The following is a 25,749-nucleotide window of genomic DNA, read 5'->3' as shown; positions in this document are numbered from 1 at the left end:
CAACACTAGGAACCTTGCGGCTTTCCTGGCTTTCTGTCCTGGTTTCAGGCGGGGGCAGGATCGGGGCCACATCGCTGTGACCCCGACTAGATCTTCTCACCCCCACAACTTCGGCCGGTTGCTGAACGCTCCCGCTACCCGCCGGCCTAGACCGGGTAACAGGAGGCTGAGAAGCACTTGGCTGGGAAGAACTTCCTCTCATCCCAAGCAGCAAACTCTCTCCCTGGAGAGGAAAGAGCCGACACCCGGAAAGAGCTTCCTCCAACACACAGACAGCACACACCCGCTCCTCCTGTCCTGTATACTGGGTGTAATTCTCAGTATCTGTATTATTCTGTATATATATATATATATACACACACTGCACAGTACCACTTCTCCTGTCCTGTATACTGGGTGTAATTCTCAGTATCTGTATTATTCTGTATATATATACACTGCACAGTACCACTTCCCCTGTCCTGTATACTGGGTGTAATTCTCAGTATCTGTATTATTCTGTGTATATATATATATACACACTGTACAGTACCACTTCTCCTGTCCTGTATACTGGGTGTAATTCTCAGTATCTGTATATATACTGCACAGTACCACTCCTCCTGTCCTGTATACTGGGTGTAATTCTCAGTACCTGTATTATTCTGTATATATATATATATATACACTGCACAGTACCACTTCCCTGTCCTGTATACTGGGTGTAATTCTCAGTATCTGTATTATTCTGTATATATACACTGCACAGTACCACTTCTCCTGTCCTGTATACTGGGTGTAATTCTCAGTATCTGTATTATTCTGTATATATGGACACTGCACAGTACCACTTCTCCTGTCCTGTATACTGGGTGTAATTCTCAGTATCTGTATTATTCTGTATATATGGACACTGCACAGTACCACTACCCTGTCCTGTATACTGGGTGTAATTCTCAGTATCTGTATTATTCTGTATATATTACACTGCACAGTACCACTTCTCCTGTCCTGTATACTGGGTGTAATTCTCAGTATCTGTATTATTCTGTATATATATATACACTGCACAGTACCACTTCTCCTGTCCTGTATACTGGGTGTAATTCTCAGTATCTGTATTATTCTGTATATATATACACTGCACAGTACCACTTCTCCTGTCCTGTATACTGGGTGTAATTCTCAGTATCTGTATTATTCTGTATATATACACTGCACAGTACCACTTCTCCTGTCCTGTATACTGGGTGTAATTCTCAGTATCTGTATTATTCTGTATATATACACTGCACAGTACCACTTCTCCTGTCCTGTATACTGGGTGTAATTCTCAGTATCTGTATTATTCTGCATATATACACTGCACAGTACCACTTCTCCTGTCCTGTATACTGGGTGTAATTCTCAGTTACCACACTGCCAGGTGTCTCATGCTATTGGCTAATCATGGCTTATGGGCCAATCACATGATAGCAGCAATAATCATGTGACCATGGCGCTGTGTTTAGATCTACAGGGCAGCTCCGGGACCCCTCTCATTGATGTGGACAGATGTAAGATCCAGGACGGGGCCCCCTGAGCCAATGACTGTCGGCAGTAAATGAGACACGTGACGTCGGGTCATAATTCACAGTTTATTTATAGATACAGGATGGACACACTATAATACAGAGAGCGCCAAACAGAGCGGTCACCGAGCGAAAACTGCGTCCAGAAAACACAAATCTTCACCCGTCATCCGACCGTCTCCTACAGAAGAGAGAGAAATAATAGGGTCACACAGGATTCCTATAAGTTATAGGGTCAGTGACTGCTCTGATGAGGAGATAATAGGGTCACACAGGATTCCTATAAGTTATAGGGTCAGTGACGGCTCTGATGAGGAGATAATAGGGTCACACAGGATTCCTATAAGTTATAGGGTCAGTGACGGCTCTGATGAGGAGATAATAGGGTCACGCAGGATTCCTATAAGTTATAGGGTCAGTGACTGCTCTGATGAGGAGATAATAGGGTCACACACAGGATTCCTATAAGTTATAGGGTCAGTGGCTGCTCTGATGATGAGATAATAGGGTCACACACAGGATTCCTATAAGTTATAGGGTCAGTGACGGCTCTGATGATGAGATAATAGGGTCACGCAGGATTCCTATAAGTTATAGGGTCAGTGACGGCTCTGATGAGGGGATAATAGGGTCACACAGGAATCCTATAAGTTATAGGGTCAGTGACGGCTCTGATGAGGAGATAATAGGGTCACACAGGATTCCTATAAGTTATAGGGTCAGTGACGGCTCTGATGATGAGGAGATAATAGGGTCACACAGGATTCCTATAAGTTATAGGGTCCCCTCCCCCGTTCTTACCTTCATGTTACTTCCTCTCGTGCGTCTTCGGGGCTCTCGCTTTATTAATGGGGAATCGGTTTTAGACTCTTGATCTGCAGTAGAGAAGATCCTTATGTAAATCCCGTTCTCCTAGGACCCCTCCCCCTCATCACTGCCACGAAGCGGAGTTCTGCTACACGTCCAGGGCCCCCCGTAGAAGCCGGCTGATCACATTATAGGGGTGTCCCCCTGACTCCCCCGCTCTTACCTGTTTCTTGGGGTGGAGGTTGGGTGGACTGGTCCTCGGAGTCTAGAGGCTTGTGGCTCCTGTGCGGCGTCTTGTATTTGTTATCTGAGGAGACAGGGAGGAGAATCATCACACAGCCAGCCCTGAGCGAGCCCTGGGGATGATGGGCGTCATACACTGGTCTCACCGTTCCCCGATCCCGTTGTGTGGTTGGGGACATTGTGAGACGTGCCATTCGTCTGTGCTGGTCCTTTGTCCTTCTCAGTTCTGGGCGGCATCGTCCTCAACCCTCCGACGCTCTTCAGCTGGTCCTCAATATGAAGACGTTCCATCCTCAGCTGGTCCAGATCCTGGTGGAAGATACGGAATGAGGCGGGGGGCACACGGTACGGGGGTTCATGGGGGCAGGAGGAGAGACACAGACCTGAAGGTACGAGATCTGATATTCCAGAAGGGCCAGAGCGTTGCTGATACTGTCCTGCGTACCCACAAACACGAACGGCACCGACCCCTGGAAGAGAAGGAGACCATGGTGAACCCCCTACAGCAGATCCTTAGGGTACCGATGTCCCCCGGGTGTTCCCCACCTTATCCAGCTGGTGTATGTAAGGCAATGACCGCCTCACCACCAGGGGGCAGAGCTTCTTAAAAACACCAGTGGAGGACCCTGGGAGGAGACCACCACCCCATTACCTCCTTCTGCTCATTCTTTTCTCCTTCCGCCTCCACTCTGACCCGGACAATCCCAGATTTATCCACAATCTCCTGGATGACGCTGCCGTTCTTCCCGATCACCTTACCTGCGCAAAAGTTGAAGCACCGAAAATATGAGTAGACTGGACCACCCGGCCTCATGAGCAGAGGGACACCGACCAGACTACCCCCTCACATTCACATCAGAGTAGGGGGACACAGACCAGACTCCCCCCTCACATTCACATCAGAGCAGGGGGACACAGACCAGACTCCCCCTCACATTCACATCAGAGCAGGGGGACACAGACCAGACTCCCCCTCACATTCACATCAGAGCAGGGGGACACAGACCAGACTCCCCCTCACATTCACATCAGAGCAGGGGGACACAGACCAGACTCCCCCTCACATTCACATCAGAGCAGGGGGACACAGACCAGGCTCTCCCCCTCACATTCACATCAGAACAGGGGGACACCGACCAGACTCCCCCCTCACATTCACATCAGAGCAGAGCAGGGGGACACAGACCAGACTCTCCCCCTCACATTCACATCAGAACAGGGGGACACAAACCAGACTCTCCCCTCACATTCACATCGGAACAGGGGGACACCGACCAGACTCTCCACTCACATTCACATCAGAGCAGGGGAACACAGACCACTCCCTCCTCACATTCACATCAGAGCAGGGGGACACAGACCAGACTCCCCCTCACATTCACATCAGAGCAGGGGGACACAGACCAGACTCCCCGCTCACATTAGAGCAGAGGGACACAGACCAGACTCTCCCCTCACATTCACATCAGAGCAGGGGGACACAGACCAGACTCTCCCCTCACATTCACATCAGAGCAGGGGGACACAGACCAGACTCCCCCCTCACATTCACATCAGGGGACACAGACCAGACTCTCCCCCTCACATTCACATCAGGGGGACACAGATCCGACTTCCCCCTCACATTCACATCAGAACAGGGGGACACAGACCAGACTCTCCCCCTCACATTCACATCAGAACAGGGGGACACAAACCAGACTCTCCACTCATATTCACATCAGAACAGGGGGACACAGACCAGACTCCCCCTTCACATCAGAACACAGACCAGACTCTCCCCTCACATTCACATCAGAACAGGAGGACAGAGACCAGACTCCCCCTCACATTCACATCAGAACAGGGGGACACAGTCCAGACTCTCCCCTCACATTCACATCAGAGCAGGGGGACACAGAGCAGACTCTCCCCCTCACATTCACATCAGAACAGGGGGACACAAACCAGACTCTCCACTCACATTCACATCAGAGCAGGGGAACACAGACCACTCCCTCCTCACATTCACATCAGAGCAGGGGGACACAGACCAGACTCCCCCTCACATCAGAGCAGGGGGACACAGACCAGACTCCCCCCTCACATTCACATCAGGGGGACACAGACCAGACTCCCCCCTCACATTCACATCAGAGCAGGGGGACACAGACCAGACTCCCCCCTCACATTCACATCAGGGGGACAGAGACCAGACTCCCCCCTCACATTCACATCAGGGGGACACAGATCCGACTTCCCCCTCACATTCACATCAGAACAGGGGGACACAGACCAGACTCCCCCCTCACATTCACATCAGAGCAGGGGGACACAGACCAGACTCCCCCTCACATTCACATTCACATCAGGGGGACACAGACCAGACTCTCCCCCACACATTCACATCAGAACAGGGGGACACAAACCAGACTCTCCCCTCACATTCACATCAGAACAGGGGGACACCGACCAGACTCTCCACTCACATTCACATCAGAGCAGGGGAACACAGACCACTCCCTCCTCACATTCACATCAGAGCAGGGGGACACAGACCAGACTCCCCCTCACATTCACATCAGAGCAGGGGGACACAGACCAGACTCCCCGCTCACATTAGAGCAGAGGGACACAGACCAGACTCTCCCCTCACATTCACATCAGAGCAGGGGGACACAGACCAGACTCTCCCCTCACATTCACATCAGAGCAGGGGGACACAGACCAGACTCCCCCCTCACATTCACATCAGGGGGACACAGACCAGACTCTCCCCCTCACATTCACATCAGAACAGGGGGACACAGACCAGACTCTCCCCCTCACATTCACATCAGAACAGGGGGGACACAAACAAGACTCTCCCCCTCACATTCACATCAGGGGGACACAGACCAGACTCCCCCCTCACATTTACATCAGCGCAATCCAGGCTCTTCCTCAAAGAGCCGGACCATTTTCCAGTCTTAAACCAGAGTCGGGTCAGTGTCACACCCCCAGCGCTTGTTCGGTAAATCACGGGCCACTCACCCACTAGAGGGCGCGGAACCTCCATTGAGCCCTCTGTAAACTCCAGATACCCCCGAGCCCTGCGCACGGCTTCCTGACACTGTGGAGGAGAGAAAACATTACAGCACCGGTCAGGACACAGGACACCGCTCAGATCGCTGGTCACTAATTACCTCTCCAAACACCCGGAACGTGAAGGTCTCCTCATCCAGCTCCACCGCCGTCACCCCCGCGACCTTCCGAGCTTGCTGAATGTTGACGCCGTGCGCACCTATTGCCAATCCGATGAGATCCTCCCGAACCTGGAACTCCTCCCGGTACGCCACCGCCAACTGTTTACTAACCTGCAATACACAACATGTCACTGTGACGCCCTGTATGTCACCCTGCAGGAGGAGGGGCAGGATCAGAGCTCTCTTCTGTATATATCACCCTGCAGGGGGAGGGGCAGGATCATAGCTCTCTTCTGTATATATCACCCTGCAGGGGCAGTATCATAGCTCTCTTCTGTATATATCACCCTGCAGGAGGAGGGGCAGGATCATAGCTCTCTTCTATATATATCACCCTGCAGGAGGAGGAGCAGGATCATAGCTCTCTTCTGTATATATCACCCTGCAGGAGGAGGAGCAGGATCATAGCTCTCTTCTGTATACATCACCCTGCAGGAGGAGGGGCAGGCACATAGATCTCATCTATATGTGTCACCCTGCAGGAGAAGGGGCAAGATCATAGCTCTCTTCTGTATATATCACCCTGCAGGAGGAGGGGCAGGATCATAGAACTCTTCTGTATATATATCACCCTGCAGGAGGAGGGGCAGGATCATAGCTCTCTTCTGTATATATCACCCTGCAGGAGGAGGGGCAGGATGATAGCTCTCTTCTGTATATATCACCCTGCAGGAGGAGGGGCAGGATTGTAGCTCTCTTCTGTATATATATCACCCTGCAGAAGGAGGGGCAGGATCATAGCTCTCTTCTGTATATATATAACCCTGCAGGAGAGGCAGGATCATAGCTCTCTTTTGTATATATCACCCTGAAGGAGGAGGGGCAGGATCATAGCTCTCTTCTGTATATATCACCCTGCAGGAGGAGGTGCAGGATCATAGCTCTCTTCTATAAATATCACCCTGCAGGGGGAGGGGCAGGATCATAGATCTCTTCTGTATGTATCACCCTGCAGGAGGAGGGGCAGGATCATAGCTCTCTTCTGTATGTATCACCCTGCAGGAGGAGGGGCAGGATCATAGCTCTCTTCTGTATATATCACCCTGCAGGAGGAGGGGCAGGATCATAGCTCTCTTCTGTATATATCACCCTGCAGGAGGAGGGGCAGGATCATAGCTCTCTTCTGTATATATCACTCTGCAGGAGGAGGGGCAGGATCATAGCTCTCTTCTGTATATATCACCCTGCAGGAGGAGGGGCAGGATCATAGCTCTCTTCTATAAATATCACCCTGCATGAAAAGGGGCAGGATCATAGCTCTTCTGAATATATAACCCTGCAGGAGGAGGGGCAGGATCATAGCTCTCTTCTGTATATATCACCCTGCAGGAGGAGGGGCAGGATCAGAGCTCTCTTCTGTATATATCACCCTGCAGGAGGAGAGGCAGGATCAGAGCTCTCTTCTGTATATATCACCCTGCAGGAGGTGCAGGATCATAGCTCTCTTCTGTATGTATCACCCTGCAGGAGGAGGGGCAGGATCATAGCTCTCTTCTGTATATATCACCCTGCAGGAGGGGCAGGATCATAGCTCTCTTCTGTATATATCACCCTGCAGGAGGAGGGACAGGATCAAAGCTCTCTTCTGTATATATCACCCTGCAGGAGGAGGGGCAGGATCATAGCTCTCTTCTGTATATATCACCCTGCAGGAGGAGGGACAGGATCAAAGCTCTCTTCTGTAAATATCACCCTGCATGAGGAGGTGCAGGATCATAGCTCTCTTCTATAAATATCACCCTGCAGGAGGAGGGGCAAGATCATAGCTCTCTTCTGTATGTATCACCCTGCAGGAGGAGGGACAGGATCAAAGCTCTCTTCTGTAAATATCACCCTGCAGGAGGAGGTGCAGGATCATAGCTCTCTTCTATAAATATCACCCTGCAGGAGGAGGGGCAAGATCATAGCTCTCTTCTGTATGTATCACCCTGCAGGAGGAGGGGCAGGATCATAGCTCTCTTCTGTATATATCACCCTGCAGGAGGAGAGGCAGGATCAGAGCTCTCTTCTGTATATATCACCCTGCAGGAGGAGGAGCAAGATCATAGCTCTCTTCTGTATGTATCACCCTGCAGGAGGAGGGGCAGGATCATAGCTCTCTTCTGTATATATATCACCCTGCAGGAGGAGGGGCAGGATCATAGCTCTCTTCTGTATATATCACCCTGCAGGGGGAGGGGCAGGATCATAGCTCTCTTCTGTATATATCACCCTGCAGGAGGTGCAGGATCATAGCTCTCTTCTGTATATATCACCCTGCAGGAGGAGGGGCAGGATCATAGCTCTCTTCTATAAATATCACCCTGCAGGAGGAGGGGCAAGATCATAGCTCTCTTCTGTATATATCACCCTGCAGGAGGAGGGACAGGATCAAAGCTCTCTTCTGTATATATCACCCTGCAGGAGGAGGGGCAGGATCATAGCTCTCTTCTGTATATATCACCCTGCAGGAGGAGGGACAGGATCAAAGCTCTCTTCTGTAAATATCACCCTGCAGGAGGAGGTGCAGGATCATAGCTCTCTTCTATAAATATCACCCTGCAGGAGGAGGGGCAAGATCATAGCTCTCTTCTGTATATATCACCCTGCAGGAGGAGGGGCAGGATCATAGCTCTCTTCTGAATATATCACCCTGCAGGAGGAGGGGTAGGATCATAGCTCTATTCTGTATATATCACCCTGCAGGAGGAGGGGCAGGATCATAGCTCTATTCTGTATATATCACCCTGCAGGATGAGGGGCAGGATCATAGCTCTCTTCTGTATATATCACCCTGCAGAGGGAGGAGCAGGATCATAGCTCTCTTCTATATATATCACCCTGCAGGAGGAGGGGCAGGATCATAGCTCTCTTCTGTATATATAACCCTGCAGGAGGAGGGGCAGGATCAGAGCTCCCTTCTGTATATATCACCCTGCAGGAGGAGGGGCAGGATCATAGCTCTCTTCTATATATATCACCCTGCAGGAGGAGAGGCAGGATCATAGCTCTCTTCTGTATATATAACCCTGCAGGAGGAGGGGCAGGATCATAGCTCTCTTCTGTATATATCACCCTGCAGGAGGAGGGCCAGGATCATAGCTCTCTTCTGTATATATCACCCTGCAGGAGGTGCAGGATCATAGCTCTCTTCTGTATATATCACCCTGCAGGAGGAGGGGCAGGATCATAGCTCTCTTCTATAAATATCACCCTGCAGGAGGAGGGGCAAGATCATAGCTCTCTTCTGTATATATCACCCTGCAGGAGGAGGGGCAGGATCATAGCTCTCTTCTGTATATATCACCCTGCAGGAGGAGGGGCAGGATCATAGCTCTCTTCTGTATATATCACCCTGCAGGAGGGGGAGGATCATAGCTCTCTTCTGTATATATCACCCTGCAGGAGGAGGGACAGGATCAAAGCTCTCTTCTGTATATATCACCCTGCAGGAGGAGTGGCAGGATCATAGCTCTCTTCTGTATATATCACCCTGCAGGAGGAGGGACAGGATCAAAGCTCTCTTCTGTAAATATCACCCTGCAGGAGGAGGTGCAGGATCATAGCTCTCTTCTATAAATATCACCCTGCAGGAGGAGGGACAGGATCAAAGCTCTCTTCTGTAAATATCACCCTGCAGGAGGAGGTGCAGGATCATAGCTCTCTTCTATAAATATCACCCTGCAGGGGGAGGGACAGGATCAAAGCTCTCTTCTGTAAATATCACCCTGCAGGAGGAGGTGCAGGATCATAGCTCTCTTCTATAAATATCACCCTGCAGGGGGAGGGGCAGGATCATAGCTCTCTTCTGTATATATCACCCTGCAGGAGGAGGGGCAAGATCATAGCTCTCTTCTGTATATATCACCCTGCAGGAGGAGGGGCAGGATCATAGCTCTCTTCTGAATATATCACCCTGAAGGAGGAGGGGTAGGATCATAGCTCTCTTCTATATATATCACCCTGCAGGAGGAGGGGCAGGATCATAGCTCTCTTCTGTATATATCACCCTGCAGGAGGAGGGGCAGGATCATAGCTCTCTTCTGTATATATCACCCTGCAGGAGGAGGGGCAGGATCATAGCTCTCTTCTATATATATCACCCTGCAGGAGGAGGGGCAGGATCATAGCTCTCTTCTGTATATATCACTCTGCAGGAGGAGGGGCAGGATCATAGCTCTCTTCTGTATATATCACCCTGCAGGAGGAGGGGCAGGATCATAGCTCTCTTCTATAAATATCACCCTGCAGGAGGAGGGGCAAGATCATAGCTCTCTTCTGTATATATCACCCTGCAGGAGGAGGGACAGGATCAAAGCTCTCTTCTGTATATATCACCCTGCAGGAGGAGGGGCAGGATCATAGCTCTCTTCTGTATATATCACCCTGCAGGAGGAGGGACAGGATCAAAGCTCTCTTCTGTAAATATCACCCTGCAGGAGGAGGTGCAGGATCATAGCTCTCTTCTATAAATATCACCCTGCAGGAGGAGGGGCAAGATCATAGCTCTCTTCTGTATATATCACCCTGCAGGAGGAGGGGCAGGATCATAGCTCTCTTCTGAATATATCACCCTGCAGGAGGAGGGGTAGGATCATAGCTCTATTCTGTATATATCACCCTGCAGGAGGAGGGGCAGGATCATAGCTCTATTCTGTATATATCACCCTGCAGGATGAGGGGCAGGATCATAGCTCTCTTCTGTATATATCACCCTGCAGAGGGAGGAGCAGGATCATAGCTCTCTTCTATATATATCACCCTGCAGGAGGAGGGGCAGGATCATAGCTCTCTTCTGTATATATAACCCTGCAGGAGGAGGGGCAGGATCAGAGCTCCCTTCTGTATATATCACCCTGCAGGAGGAGGGGCAGGATCATAGCTCTCTTCTATATATATCACCCTGCAGGAGGAGAGGCAGGATCATAGCTCTCTTCTGTATATATAACCCTGCAGGAGGAGGGGCAGGATCATAGCTCTCTTCTGTATATATCACCCTGCAGGAGGAGGGCCAGGATCATAGCTCTCTTCTGTATATATCACCCTGCAGGAGGTGCAGGATCATAGCTCTCTTCTGTATATATCACCCTGCAGGAGGAGGGGCAGGATCATAGCTCTCTTCTATAAATATCACCCTGCAGGAGGAGGGGCAAGATCATAGCTCTCTTCTGTATATATCACCCTGCAGGAGGAGGGGCAGGATCATAGCTCTCTTCTGTATATATCACCCTGCAGGAGGAGGGGCAGGATCATAGCTCTCTTCTGTATATATCACCCTGCAGGAGGGGGAGGATCATAGCTCTCTTCTGTATATATCACCCTGCAGGAGGAGGGACAGGATCAAAGCTCTCTTCTGTATATATCACCCTGCAGGAGGAGTGGCAGGATCATAGCTCTCTTCTGTATATATCACCCTGCAGGAGGAGGGACAGGATCAAAGCTCTCTTCTGTAAATATCACCCTGCAGGAGGAGGTGCAGGATCATAGCTCTCTTCTATAAATATCACCCTGCAGGAGGAGGGACAGGATCAAAGCTCTCTTCTGTAAATATCACCCTGCAGGAGGAGGTGCAGGATCATAGCTCTCTTCTATAAATATCACCCTGCAGGGGGAGGGACAGGATCAAAGCTCTCTTCTGTAAATATCACCCTGCAGGAGGAGGTGCAGGATCATAGCTCTCTTCTATAAATATCACCCTGCAGGGGGAGGGGCAGGATCATAGCTCTCTTCTGTATATATCACCCTGCAGGAGGAGGGGCAAGATCATAGCTCTCTTCTGTATATATCACCCTGCAGGAGGAGGGGCAGGATCATAGCTCTCTTCTGAATATATCACCCTGCAGGAGGAGGGGTAGGATCATAGCTCTCTTCTATATATATCACCCTGCAGGAGGAGGGGCAGGATCATAGCTCTCTTCTGTATATATCACCCTGCAGGAGGAGGGGCAGGATCATAGCTCTCTTCTGTATATATCACCCTGCAGGAGGAGGGGCAGGATCATAGCTCTCTTCTATATATATCACCCTGCAGGAGGAGGGGCAGGATCATAGCTCTCTTCTGTATATATCACCCTGCAGGAGGAGGGGCAGGATCATAGCTCTCTTCTGTATATATCACCCTGCAGGAGGGGCAGGATCATAGCTCTCTTCTGTATATATCACCCTGCAGGAGGAGAGGCAGGATCATAGCTCTCTTCTGTATATATCACCCTGCAGGAGGAGGGGCAGGATCATAGCTCTCTTCTGTATATATCACCCTACAGGAGGAGGGGCAGGATCATAGCTCTCTTCTGTATATATCACCCTGCAGGAGGAGGAGCAGGATCATAGCTCTCATCTATAAATATCACCCTGCAGGAGGAGGGGCAAGATCATAGATCTCTTCTGTATATATAACCCTGCAGGAGGAGGGGCAGGATCATAGCTCTCTTCTATATATATCACCCTGCAGGAGGAGAGGCAGGATCATCGCTCTCTTCTGTATATATCACCCTGCAGGAGGAGGGGCAGGATCATAGCTCTCTTCTGTATATATCACCCTGCAGGAGGAGGGGCAGGATCATAGCTCTCTTCTATATATATCACCCTGCAGGAGGAGGGGCAGGATCATAGCTCTCTTCTGTATATATCACCCTGCAGGAGGAGGGGCAGGATCATAGCTCTCTTCTGTATATATCACCCTGCAGGAGGAGGGGCAGGATCATAGCTCTCTTCTATAAATATCACCCTGCAGGGGGAGGGGCAGGATCATAGCTCTCTTCTGTATATATCACCCTGCAGGAGGAGGGGCAAGATCATAGCTCTCTTCTGTATATATCACCCTGCAGGAGGAGGGGCAGGATCATAGCTCTCTTCTGTATATATCACCCTGCAGGAGGAGGGGCAGGATCATAGCTCTCTTTTATAAATATCACCCTGTAGGAGGAGGGGCAGGATCATAGCTCTCTTCTGTATATATCACCCTGCAGGAGGAGGGGCAGGATCATAGCTCTCTTCTGTATATATCACCCTGCAGGAGGAGGGGCAGGATCATAGCTCTCTTCTGTATACATCACCCTGCAGGAGGAGGGGCAGGATCATAGCTCTCTTCTGTATATATATCACCCTGCAGGAGGAGGTGCAGGATCATAGCTCTCTTCTGTATATATCACCCTGCAGGAGGAGGGGCAGGATCATATATACAGAAGAGAGCTATGATCCTGCCCCTCCTCCTGCAGGGTGATATATATAGAAGAGAGCTATGATCCTGCCCCTCCTCCTGTAGGGTGATATATACAGAAGAGAGCTATCACCCTACAGGAGGAGGGGCGGGATCATAGCTCTCTTCTGTATATACATATATCACCCTGCAGGGGGAGGGGCAGGATCATAGCTCGCCCTGGCATCCACTCACCTCCAGCTGCTTTGTGGCCTCCTCTTTCTGGGCGATTAGCCGGAGCTTGTTGCGGAGGGCGCGGATGTGCATGTCACTCAGCAGAGTTGAGCGCTTGATGATGGCGTCGTCTGTGGACTGATAATAAACAGTTACCCCAGTGCAGCCCCCTCAGCCCTCCCCGTCCGCTGACATTTATCCTGTGTACCCGTCTCACCAGGACAATGAGCTCAGATCCCGTTCGGTCTAGAAACACACAATTGGCTGCGACCACCTTCTTAAACTCCTTGTGAGCATCCGGGCTGGCGGATCTACAAAGAGAAGGAGCAGGGGTGAGCGCGGGCGCGCCAGGACTGCTGGCAGGGGGGAGGGAGCGCGGGCGCGCCAGGACTGCTGGCAGGGGGGAGGGAGCGCCGGCGCGCCAGGACTGCTGGCAGGGGGGGGGGAGCACGGGCACGCCAGGACTGCTGGCAGAAGGGGGGGGGGGGAGCACGGGCACGCCAGGACTGCTGGCAGAAGTTCGGGTGTACTCACATGACGCGGACGTCCTCGGGGAGAGGCAGGCTGTATCGGTAGAAGGTCTGTTGGGTGGCGGCTTCGTTCTGGTTGGGTAGTCGCAGGCGCTCGCGGCTGACGATCTCGTTATAGGGCGAGTCATAGACGTAATATTCTATCACATAAAACTGAGGGAGTGTAAGAATCGGCGCTGTGAGAACACGGACCACAAGTGGCATCAGAAGTGACAGTCATACTCACATCTCCCTTCACCATCCGAACGTGGGCCGGCCACCAGCCGGAGCTCTCCTGATCACTGGCCCGGGAATTCACCTGTAATAAGGAGTTCGTCAGAAGATTTATACACCCCCCCCCCCCATCTCTACCCCCGCTCAATACAGGGTCCTACCTCCACCTTGTTACCCTCCGTTATATCACACGAGGAGGAATCCGGGGCGGGCAGCCGGACATCACAGAAGGGCACAAGTCTCTCCGGCATCGAGCTGGTAAGGGAAGCAAACAGCAAATCAAGACAAGAAGTGTAAGAGTGAGGGGGGGGGGGGGGAGCGCAGGTATAAGAGGGAGCGCAGGTGTATACAGGGGGGAGTACAGGTATAAGAGGAGTACAGGTGTATACAGGGGGGAGTACAGGTATAAGAGGGAGCGCAGGTGTATACAGGGGGGAGTACAGGTATAAGATGCGTACAGGTGTATACAGAGGGAAGTACAGGCATAAGAGGAGTACAGGTGTATACAGGGGGGAGTACAGGTATAAGAGGAGTACAGGTGTATACAGGGGGGAGTACAGGTATAAGAGGAGTACAGGTGTATACAGAGGGGAGTACAGGTATAAGATGGGTACAGGTGTATACAGGGGGAAGTACAGGTATAAGAGGAGTACAGGTGTATACAGAGGGGAGTACAGGTGTATACAGGGGGGAGTACAGGTATAAGATGGGTACAGGTGTATACAGGGGGGAGTACAGGTATAAGATGGGTACAGGTGTATTCAGGGGGGAGTACAGGTATAAGATGGGTACAGGTGTATTCAGGGGGGAGTACAGGTATAAGATGGGTACAGGTGTATTCAGGGGGGGAGTACAGGTATAAGATGGGTACAGGTGTATTCAGGGGGAGTACAGGTATAAGATGGGTAGAGGTGTATACGGGGGGGGGGGGTAGAGGTATAAGATGGGTACAGGTGTATACAGGGGGGAGTACAGGTATAAGATGGGTACAGGTGTATACAGGGGGAAGTACAGGTATAAGAGGAGTACAGGTGTATACAGAGGGGAGTACAGGTGTATACAGGGGGGAGTACAGGTATAAGATGGGTACAGGTGTATACAGGGGGGAGTACAGGTATAAGAGGGAGCGCAGGTGTATACAGGGGGGAGTACAGGTATAAGAGGAGTACAGGTGTATACAGAGGGGAGTACAGGTATAAGATGGGTACAGGTGTATTCAGGGGGGAGTACAGGTATAAGATGGGTACAGGTGTATACAGGGGGGAGTACAGGTATAAGATGGGTACAGGTGTATTCAGGGGGGAGTACAGGTATAAGATGGGTACAGGTGTATTCAGGGGGGAGTACAGGTATAAGATGGGTACAGGTGTATTCAGGGGGAGTACAGGTATAAGATGGGTAGAGGTGTATACGGGGGGGGGGGAGTAGAGGTATAAGATGGGTACAGGTGTATACAGGGGGGAGTACAGGTATAAGATGGGTACAGGTGTATACAGAGGGAAGTACAGGTATAAGAGGAGTACAGGTGTATACAGGGGGGAGTACAGGTATAAGAGGGAGCGCAGGTGTATACAGGGGGGAGTACAGGTATAAGATGGGTACAGGTGTATACAGGGGGAAGTACAGGTATAAGAGGAGTACAGGTGTATACAGAGGGGAGTACAGGTGTATACAGGGGGGAGTACAGGTATAAGATGGGTACAGGTGTATACAGGGGGGGAGTACAGGTATAAGATGGGTACAGGTGTATTCAGGGAGGAGTACAGGTATAAGATGGGTACAGGTGTATTCAGGGGGGAGTACAGGTATAAGATGGGTAGAGGTGTATACGGGGGGGGGGGGAGTAGAGGTATAAGATGGGTACAGGTGTATACAGGGGGGAGTACAGGTATAAGATGGGTACAGGTGTATACAGAGGGAAGTACAGGTATAAGAGGAGTACAGGTGTATACAGGGGGGAGTACAGGTATAAGAGGGAGCGCAGGTGTATACAGGGGGGAGTACAGGTATAAGATGGGTACAGGTGTATACAGGGGGAAGTACAGGTATAAGAGGAGTACAGGTGTATACAGAGGGGAGTACAGGTGTATACAGAGGGGAGTACAGGTGTATACAGAGGGGAGTACAGGTGTATACAGGGGGGAGTACAGGTATAAGATGGGTACAGGTGTATACAGGGGGGAGTACAGGTATAAGATGGGTACAGGTGTATTCAGGGGGGAGTACAGGTATAAGATGGGTACAGGTGTATTCAGGGGGGAGTACAGGTATAAGATGGGTACAGGTGTATTCAGGTATAAGATGGGTACAGGTGTATTCAGGGGGAGTACAGGTATAAGATGGGTACAGGTGTATACAGGGGGAGTACAGGTATAATATGGGTACAGGTGTATACAGGGGGAGTACAGGTATAAGATGGGTACAGGTGTATACAGGGGGGGGTACAGGTATAAGATGGGTACAGGTGTATACAGGGGGGGGGAGTACAGGTATAAGATGGGTACAGGTGTATACAGGGGGGAGTACAGGTATAATATGGGTACAGGTGTATACAGGGGGAGTACAGGTATAAGATGGGTACAGGTGTATACAGGGGGGAGTACAGGTATAAGATGGGTACAGGTGTATACAAGGCGGGGGGGGGGGGGGAGTACAGGTATAATATGGGTACAGGTGTATACAGGGGGGAGTACAGGTGTATACAGGGGGGGATACAGGTATAAGAGGAGTACAGGTGTATACGGGGGGGGGGGGGGGGGGGAGTACAGGTATAAGATGGGTTCAGGTGTATACAGAGGGGAGTACAGGTATAATATGGGTACAGGTGTATACAGGGGGGAGTACAGGTGTATACAGGGGGGGATACAGGTATAAGAGGAGTACAGGTGTATACAGGGGGGGGGGGGAAGTACAGGTATAAGATGGGTTCAGGTGTATACAAAGGGGAGTACAGGTGTATACAGAGGGGAGTGCAGGTATAATATGGGTACAGGTGTATACAGGGGGGAGTACAGGTATAAGATGGATAAAGGTGTATACAGGGGGAGTACAGGTATAAGATGGGTACAGGTGTATACAGGGGGGAGTGCAGTTGTATACAGGGGGGGGAGTGCAGGTATAAGATGGGTACAGGTGTATACAGGGGGGAGTACAGGTATAAGATGGGTACAGGTGTATACAGGGGGGAGTACACGTATAAGATGGGTACAGGTGTATACAGGGGGGGGGGAGTACAGGTGTATACAGGGGGGGGGGAGTACAGGTATAATATGGGTACAGGTGTATACAGGGGGAGTACAGGTATAATATGGGTACAGGTGTATACAGGGGGAGTACAGGTATAAGATGGGTACAGGTGTATACAGGGGGGAGTACAGGTATAAGATGGATAAAGGTGTATACAGGGGGAGTACAGGTATAAGATGGGTACAGGTGTATACAGGGGGGAGTGCAGGTGTATACAGGGGGGGGGGAGTGCAGGTATAAGATGGGTACAGGTGTATACAGGGGGGGGTACACGTATAAGATGGGTACAGGTGTATACAGGGGGGGGGGGGAGTACAGGTATAATATGGGTACAGGTGTATACAGGGGGGGGAGTACAGGTATAATATGGGTACAGGTGTATACAGGGGGAGTACAGGTATAATATGGGTACAGGTGTATACAGGGGGAGTACAGGTATAATATGGGTACAGGTGTATACAGGGGGGAGTACAGGTATAAGATGGGTACAGGTGTATACAGGGGGGGGTACAGGTATAAGATGGGTACAGGTGTATACAGGGGGGGGGGGAGTACAGGTATAAGATGGGTACAGGTGTATACAGGGGGGAGTACAGGTATAATATGGGTAAAGGTGTATACAGGGGGAGTACAGGTATAATATGGGTACAGGTGTATACAGGGGGAGTACAGGTATAATATGGGTACAGGTGTATACAGAGGGGAGTACAGGTATAAGATGGGTACAGGTGTATACAGGGGGGGTACAGGTATAAGATGGGTACAGGTGTATACAGGGGGGGAGTACAGGTATAAGATGGGTACAGGTGTATACAGGGGTGAGTACAGGTATAATATGGGTACAGGTGTATACAGGGGGAGTACAGGTATAATATGGGTACAGGTGTATACAGGGGGAGTACAGGTATAATATGGGTACAGGTGTATACAGGGGGAGTACAGGTATAATATGGGTACAGGTGTATACAGGGGGGAGTACAGGTATAATATGGGTACAGGTGTATACAGGGGGGAGTACAGGTATAAGATGGGTACAGGTGTATACAGGGGGGGTACAGGTATAAGATGGGTACAGGTGTATACAGGGGGGGGGGGAGTACAGGTATAAGATGGGTACAGGTGTATACAGGGGGGGTACAGGTATAAGATGGGTACAGGTGTATACAGGGGGGGGGGGAGTACAGGTATAAGATGGGTACAGGTGTATACAGGGGGGAGTACAGGTATAAGATGGGTACAGGTGTATACAGGGGGGAGTACAGGTATAAGATGGGTACAGGTGTATTCAGGTATAAGATGGGTAGAGGTGTATACAGGGGGGAGTACAGGTATAAGATGGGTACAGGTGTATACAGGGGGGGTACAGGTATAAGATGGGTACAGGTGTATACAGGGGGGGGGGGGGGGGAGTACAGGTATAAGATGGGTACAGGTGTATACAGGGGGGAGTACAGGTATAAGATGGGTACAGGTGTATACAGGGGGGAGTACAGGTATAAGATGGGTACAGGTGTATTCAGGTATAAGATGGGTAGAGGTGTATACAGGGCGGAGTACAGGTATAAGATGGGTACAGGTGTATACAGGGGGGGGGGGGGGGAGTACAGGTATAAGATGGGTGTCAGTTTGTTATTTTTAGGGTGTTGGATGTTTTTTGCCGTCGTTCGTTATACGGAGCCGCGATGTTCAGAACTTGTCGCTGGTTTCCGGTTATGGGATGTGAAGTAACAGTGGGGGCCGCTTATCTCCACATTGCTGACTGTTTCCAGCAGACAGAGGCCGTGACTGAATCCTCCCGTTTGGGGGTGTACTCACTTGTTGGGGAACACAGCGGTGACCGTCTCCTCCTGGACATCCTGGACGTAACCCTGGAGAAGATAAAGAGCCGGTGAATGACACCCCATGTCAGCACACAGCGGGGTGAGGAGACCCCCGGACATGGGGGGGGGCTGGAATAACACAGGTGACCCCCCTACACCCCCCCTCGTGTACTGAGCGCCCCACATCAGCACACAGCGGGGTGAGGAGACCCCCGGACATGGGGGGGGGCTGGAATAACACAGGTGACCCCACTGAGCCCCCCCTCCTGTACAGAGCGCCCCACATCAGCACACAGCGGGGTGAGGAGACCCCCGGACATGGGGGGGGGCTGGAATAACACAGGTGACCCCCCCTACACCCCCCCCCTCCTGTACTGAGCGCCCCACAGTTAGGCCGGGTTCACCCTGAGTTTTTTGCAGGCAGATGGAAAAAAACGCCTCCGCCTCCCCCTCGAAATCAATGGGAGGCATTTTCGGTCGTTTTCAGATTACAGGGAGAAGAGCGGAGATGGGGGGTGGGGGGGCTCTGTATACAGGGACAGCATCGGGGGAGGCATTATAGGGAACATTTTATTGAGGGGCGACTGACAGGCGAGCGGAGAACGGGGGACACTGAAAATAACACAATCCGAACTGGAAGTCAGAGAAACGGTCAGTATAGAGGGGGGGGGGGGCAACCACAGATTATAGAGGGGGGGGGGCAGGGACAACCACAGATTATAGAGGGGGGCGGGGACAACCACAGATTATAGAGGAGGGGGCAGGGACAACCACAGATTATAGAGGGGGGCGGGGACAACCACAGATTATAGAGGAGGGGCGGGGACAACCACAGATTATAGAGGGGGGCGGGGACAACCACAGATTATAGAGGAGGGGCGGGGACAACCACAGATTATAGAGGAGGGGGCGGGGACAACCACAGATTATAGAGGGGGGGGGCGGGGACAACCACAGATTATAGAGGGGGGCGGGCAACCACAGATTATAGAGGAGGGGCGGGCAACCACAGATTATAGAGGAGGGGCGGGGACAACCACAGATTATAGAGGAGGGGCGGGGACAACCACAGATTATAGAGGAGGGGCGGGGACAACCACAGATTATAGAGGAGGGGGGGCAACCACAGATTATAGAGGAGGGGGGGCAACCACAGATTATAGAGGAGGGGGGGCAGCCACAGATTATAGAGGAGGGGGGACAACCACAGATTATAGAGGAGGGGCGGGGACAACCACAGATTATAGAGGAGGGGGGACAACCACAGATTATAGAGGAGGGGGGACAACCACAGATTATAGAGGAGGGGCGGGTACAACCACAGATTATCGAGGAGGGGGGGCAACCACAGATTATAGAGGAGGGGGGGCAACCACAGATTATAGAGGAGGGGGGGCAACCACAGATTATAGAGGAGGGGGGGGGGCAACCACAGATTATAGAGGAGGGGGGGCAACCACAGATTATAGAGGAGGGGGCAACCACAGATTATAGAGGAGGGGGGGCAACCACAGATTATAGAGGAGGGGGGGGCAACCACAGATTATAGAGGAGGGGGGCAACCACAGATTATAGAGGAGGGGGGCAACCACAGATTATAGAGGAGGGGGGCAACCACAGATTATAGAGGAGGGGGGCAACCACAGATTATAGAGGAGGGGGGCAACCACAGATTATAGAGGAGGGGGGCAACCACAGATTATAGAGGGGGGCGGCAACCACAGATTATAGAGGGGTCGGCGGCAACCACAGATTATAGAGGGGGGCGGCGGCAACCACAGATTATAGAGGGGGGCAGCAACCACAGATTATAGAGGGGGCGGCGGCAACTACACAGATTATAGAGAGGGGGGGCAACCACAGATTATAGAGAGGGGGGCAACCACACAGATTATAGCGGGGAGGGGGGGCAGTATCAGGACTGGGGAGGTGACAGCTGATTATAGGGGATTATGATGTAATGTATGGGATGATTATCGGGATTATAATGTAATGTATAGGATTATCGGGATTATGATGTAATGTATAGTATTATGTGGTGATTATCGGGATTATGATGTACTGTGTAGGATTATGGAGTGATTATCAGGTTTATGGGGTGATTATCGGGAAATTATTGTGATTATGATGTATATGATTATGGGGCGGTGTATTAGACTTCGGGTTGACCTCACCGTGTAGAACGCTCCCCCAGGGCCCCGAATTTCCACTTCAATCCCGTCCATGCTTCCCGTAGCTCCGAGCTTCATGTGAGAACGCAGATCCTTCCAGCTCAGGATTGGTGGGCCGAGAAGGCCTGATTCATTCGTTATTGGATGGAAATTGTGAGTCTACAGTGCTGATTGGTCAACCTAGCAATCACTTTACCAATCACACTTCGGAGCCCACACCAGGGCGTGACAAGAACCGTCCAGATCGCTGATTGGCTGCACAAAGTTTGGAAGAAAACGACATTGGACCAGATGACGCATGCGTAGGAGCATGACAGGCGTGGCGATTCACTACCAGTGGGTGGAGATTATGGAAATATATTTTCTGATTGGATAAGATCTGTCGTCATGGAAACCGAAACATATAAGGAAAAGATACGAAAATAGAAGCATGTCCGCGTGCTAATTGGCCACAGCCGTACGAAGGGCGGAGATCTGTTTATAACTCCACCCCCTCATTTCTCTGTGATTGACTAAATGATCCTGCTGGAGGCGGGGTTCAAATTCAGTGCCCGCCCACGTAACTCAGGATTTAAAGGAGAACGCCCCTGAATTTCTGAGCAGAGTATCGCTTCCCTCTGCAGAGCATCCCTCGTTGAATTCTTATCCAATATAAACACAGTTTTAGTACAAGCCGAATTGAGGGCCATATTATTCATTCATATTATTATTCATTCATATTATTATTCAGCCCTTGGTAAGTCCATCAGTTTACATGCGGTCAGTCATGTGATCACAGGTACCAATAGAAACAGCGGCACTGGAAAGTCCATCAGTTCACATGCGGTCAGTCATGTGATCACAGGTACCAATAGAAACAGCGGCACTGGAAAGTCCATCAGTTCACATGCGGTCAGTCATGTGATCACAGGTACCAATAGAGACGGCGGCACTGGAATGTCCATTAGTTTACGTGCGGTCAGGCAGGTGATCACAGGTACCAATACAGACAGCAGCGCTAGAAGGTCCGTCAGTTTACGTGTTGTCAGTCATCTGATCATTGAGACAATAGAGGCAGCGGCAATAGAAAGTCCATCAGTCCATCAGTTCACATGGCGACCGTCACGTGTGTCCTGGGCCCTATAGAGAGAAGTATACAGTGTGTATAACACATTAAGCCGCCCCTGAGCCCTATAGAGAGAACTATACAGGGTTTATAACAGATTATGCTGCCCCTGAACACTATAGAGAGAACTATACAGGGTTTATAACACATGATGCTGCCGCTGAGACTTATAGAGAGAACTATACAGGGTTTATAACACATGATGCCGCCCCTGAGCCCTATAGAGAGAACTATACAGGGTGTATAACACATGATGCTGCCCCTGAGCACTATAGAGAGAACTATACAGGGTGTATAACACATGATGCTGCCCCTGAGCCCTATAGAGAGAACTATACAGGGTGTATAACACATGATGCTGCACCTGAGCCCTATAGAGAGAACTATACAGGGTGTATAACACATGATGCTGCACCTGAGCCCTATAGAGAGAACTATACAGGGTTTATAACACATGATGCCGCCCCTGAGCCCTATAGAGAGAACTATACAGGGTTTATAACAGATTATGCTGCCCCTGAACACTATAGAGAGAACTATACAGGGTTTATAACACATGATGCTGCCGCTGAGACTTATAGAGAGAACTATACAGGGTTTATAACACATGATGCCGCCCCTGAGCCCTATAGAGAGAACTATACAGGGTGTATAACACATGATGCTGCCCCTGAGCCCTATAGAGAGAACTATACAGGGTTTATAACACATGATGCCGCCCCTGAGCCCTATAGAGAGAACTATACAGGGTGTATAACACATGATGCTGCCCCTGAGCCCTATAGAGAGAACTATACAGGGTTTATAACGCATGATGCTGCCCCTGAACCCTATAGAGAGAACTATACAGGGTTTATAACACATGATGCTGCCCCTGAACCCTATAGAGAGAACTATACAGGGTTTATAACACATGATGCCGCCCCTGAGCCCTATAGAGAGAACTATACAGGGTTTATAACACATGATGCTGCCCCTGAGCCCTATAGAGAGAAGTTTACAGGGTTTATAACACATGATGCCGCCCCTGAGCCCTATAGAGAGAAGTTTACAGGGTTTATAACACATGATGCTGCCCCTGAGCCCTATAGAGAGAACTATACAGGGTTTATAACACATGATGCTGCCCCTGAGCCCTATAGAGAGAACTATACAGGGTTTATAACACATGATGCTGCCCCTGAGCCCTATAGAGAGAACTATACAGGGTTTATAACACATGATGCCGCCCCTGAGCCTTATAGAGAGAACTATACAGGGTGTATAACACATGATGCTGCCCCTGAGCCTTATAGAGAGAACTATACAGGGTTTATAACAGATTATGCTGCCCCTGTGCCCTATAGAGAGAACTATACAGGGTTTATAACACATGATGCTGCCCCTGAGCGCTATAGAGAGAACTATACAGGGTGTATAACACATGATGCTGCACCTGAGCCCTATAGTAAGAGCTATACAGGGTTTATAACACATGATGCTGCCCCTGAGCCCTATAGAGAGAACTATACAGGGTTTATAACACATGATGCCACCCCTGAGCCCTATAGAGAGAACTATACAGGGTGTATAACACATGATGCCGCCCCTGAGCCCTATAGAGAGAACTATACAGGGTTTATAACACATGATGCCGCCCCTGAGCCCTATAGAGAGAACTATACAGGGTTTATAACACATGATGCTGCCCCTGAGCCCTATAGAGAGAACTATACAGGGTGTATAACACATGATGCCGCCGCTGAGCCCTATAGAGAGAACTATACAGGGTGTATAACACATGATGCTGCCCCTGAGCCCTATAGAGAGAACTATGCAGGGTTTATAACACATGATGCCGCCCCTGAGCCCTATAGAGAGAACTATACAGGGTGTATAACACATGATGCCGCCCCTGAGCCCTATAGAGAGAACTATACAGGGTTTATAACACATGATGCTGCCCCTGAGCCCTATAGAGAGAACTATACAGGGTTTATAACACATGATGCTGCCCCTGAACCCTATAGAGAGAACTATACAGGGTTTATAACACATGATGCCGCCCCTGAGCCCTATAGAGAGAACTATACAGGGTTTATAACACATGATGCTGCCCCTGAGCCCTATAGAGAGAAGTATACAGGGTTTATAACACATGATGCCGCCCCTGAGCCCTATAGAGAGAAGTATACAGGGTTTATAACACATGATGCTGCCCCTGAGCCCTATAGAGAGAACTATACAGGGTTTATAACACATGATGCTGCCCCTGAGCCCTATAGAGAGAACTATACAGGGTTTATAACACATGATGCTGCCCCTGAGCCCTATGGAGAGAACTATACAGGGTTTATAACACATGATGCCACCCCTGAGCCCTATAGAGAGAACTATACAGGGTGTATAACACATGATGCCGCCCCTGAGTCCTATAGAGAGAACTATACAGAGTTTATAACACATGATGCCACCCCTGAGCCCTATAGAGAGAACTATACAGGGTGTATAACACATGATGCCGCCCCTGAGCCCTATAAAGAGAACTATACAGGGTTTATAACACATGATGCCGCCCCTGAGCCCTATAGAGAGAACTATACAGGGTTTATAACACATGATGCTGCCCCTGAGCCCTATAGAGAGAACTATACAAGGTTTATAACACATGATGCTGCCCCTGAGCCCTATAGAGAGAACTATACAGGGTTTATAACACATGATGCTGCCCCTGAGCCCTATAGAGAGAACTATACAAGGTTTATAACACATGATGCTGCCCCTGAGCCCTATAGAGAGAACTATACAGGGTTTATAACACATGATGCTGCCCCTGAGCCCTATAGAGAGAACTATACAAGGTTTATAACACATGATGCTGCCCCTGAGCCCTATAGAGAGAACTATACAGGGTTTATAACACATGATGCTGCCCCTGAGCCCTATAGAGAGAAGTATACAGGGTTTATAACACATGATGCTGCCCCTGAGCCCTATAGAGAGAACTATACAGGGTGTATAACACATGATGCTGCCCCTGAGCCCTATAGAGAGAACTATACAGGGTGTATAACACATGATGCTGCCCCTGAGCCCTATAGAGAGAACTATACAGGGTTTATAACACATGATGCTGCCCCTGAGCCCTATAGAGAGAACTATACAGGGTTTATAACACATGATGCTGCCCCTGAGCCCTATAGAGAGAACTATACAGGGTGTATAACACATGATGCTGCCCCTGAGCACTATAGAGAGAACTATACAGGGTGTATAACACATGATGCTGCCCCTGAGCCCTATAGAGAGAACTATACAGGGTGTATAACACATGATGCTGCACCTGAGCCCTATAGAGAGAACTATACAGGGTTTATAACACATGATGCTGCCCTGAGCCCTATAGAGAGAACTATACAGGGTTTATAACACATGATGCTGCCCCTGAGCCCTATAGAGAGAACTATACAGGGTTTATAACACATGATGCTGCCCCTGAGCCCTATAGCG

The 25,749-nt window shown here is 50.3% G+C and overlaps 1 protein-coding gene across 2 annotated transcripts; it reads right to left on the bottom strand.

Moving 5' to 3' along the window:
• Positions 1-1,602: 1,602 nt before the first annotated feature.
• Positions 1,603-21,348, bottom strand: LOC142683557 (RNA-binding protein FXR2-like). Of its 2 annotated transcripts, XM_075847409.1 has the most exons (15): positions 21,159-21,348; positions 18,980-19,032; positions 14,080-14,173; positions 13,932-14,003; positions 13,710-13,858; positions 13,393-13,486; positions 13,197-13,313; positions 5,765-5,935; positions 5,613-5,691; positions 3,253-3,359; positions 2,984-3,070; positions 2,747-2,909; positions 2,581-2,664; positions 2,352-2,425; positions 1,603-1,731 (listed from the first exon to the last, which is right to left on the bottom strand). In XM_075847409.1, the coding sequence occupies exons 1-15, from the start codon at positions 21,231-21,233 to the stop codon at positions 1,717-1,719; spliced, it is 1,434 nt and encodes a 477-aa protein (XP_075703524.1). In that variant the 5' UTR covers positions 21,234-21,348; the 3' UTR covers positions 1,603-1,716. The 2 variants fall into 2 exon arrangements, with proteins under 2 accessions (XP_075703524.1, XP_075703525.1); XM_075847410.1 differs by lacking the exon at positions 18,980-19,032 and having other exon boundaries at positions 21,159-21,247.
• Positions 21,349-25,749: the final 4,401 nt, after the last annotated feature.

This window comes from Rhinoderma darwinii, assembly GCF_050947455.1.
Source record: "Rhinoderma darwinii isolate aRhiDar2 chromosome 3 unlocalized genomic scaffold, aRhiDar2.hap1 SUPER_3_unloc_6, whole genome shotgun sequence".
Lineage (NCBI taxonomy): Eukaryota > Metazoa > Chordata > Amphibia > Anura > Rhinodermatidae > Rhinoderma > Rhinoderma darwinii.
The sequence above is the reverse complement of the archived record's forward strand: the minus strand, read 5'-3'. Positions and strand labels throughout refer to the sequence as shown.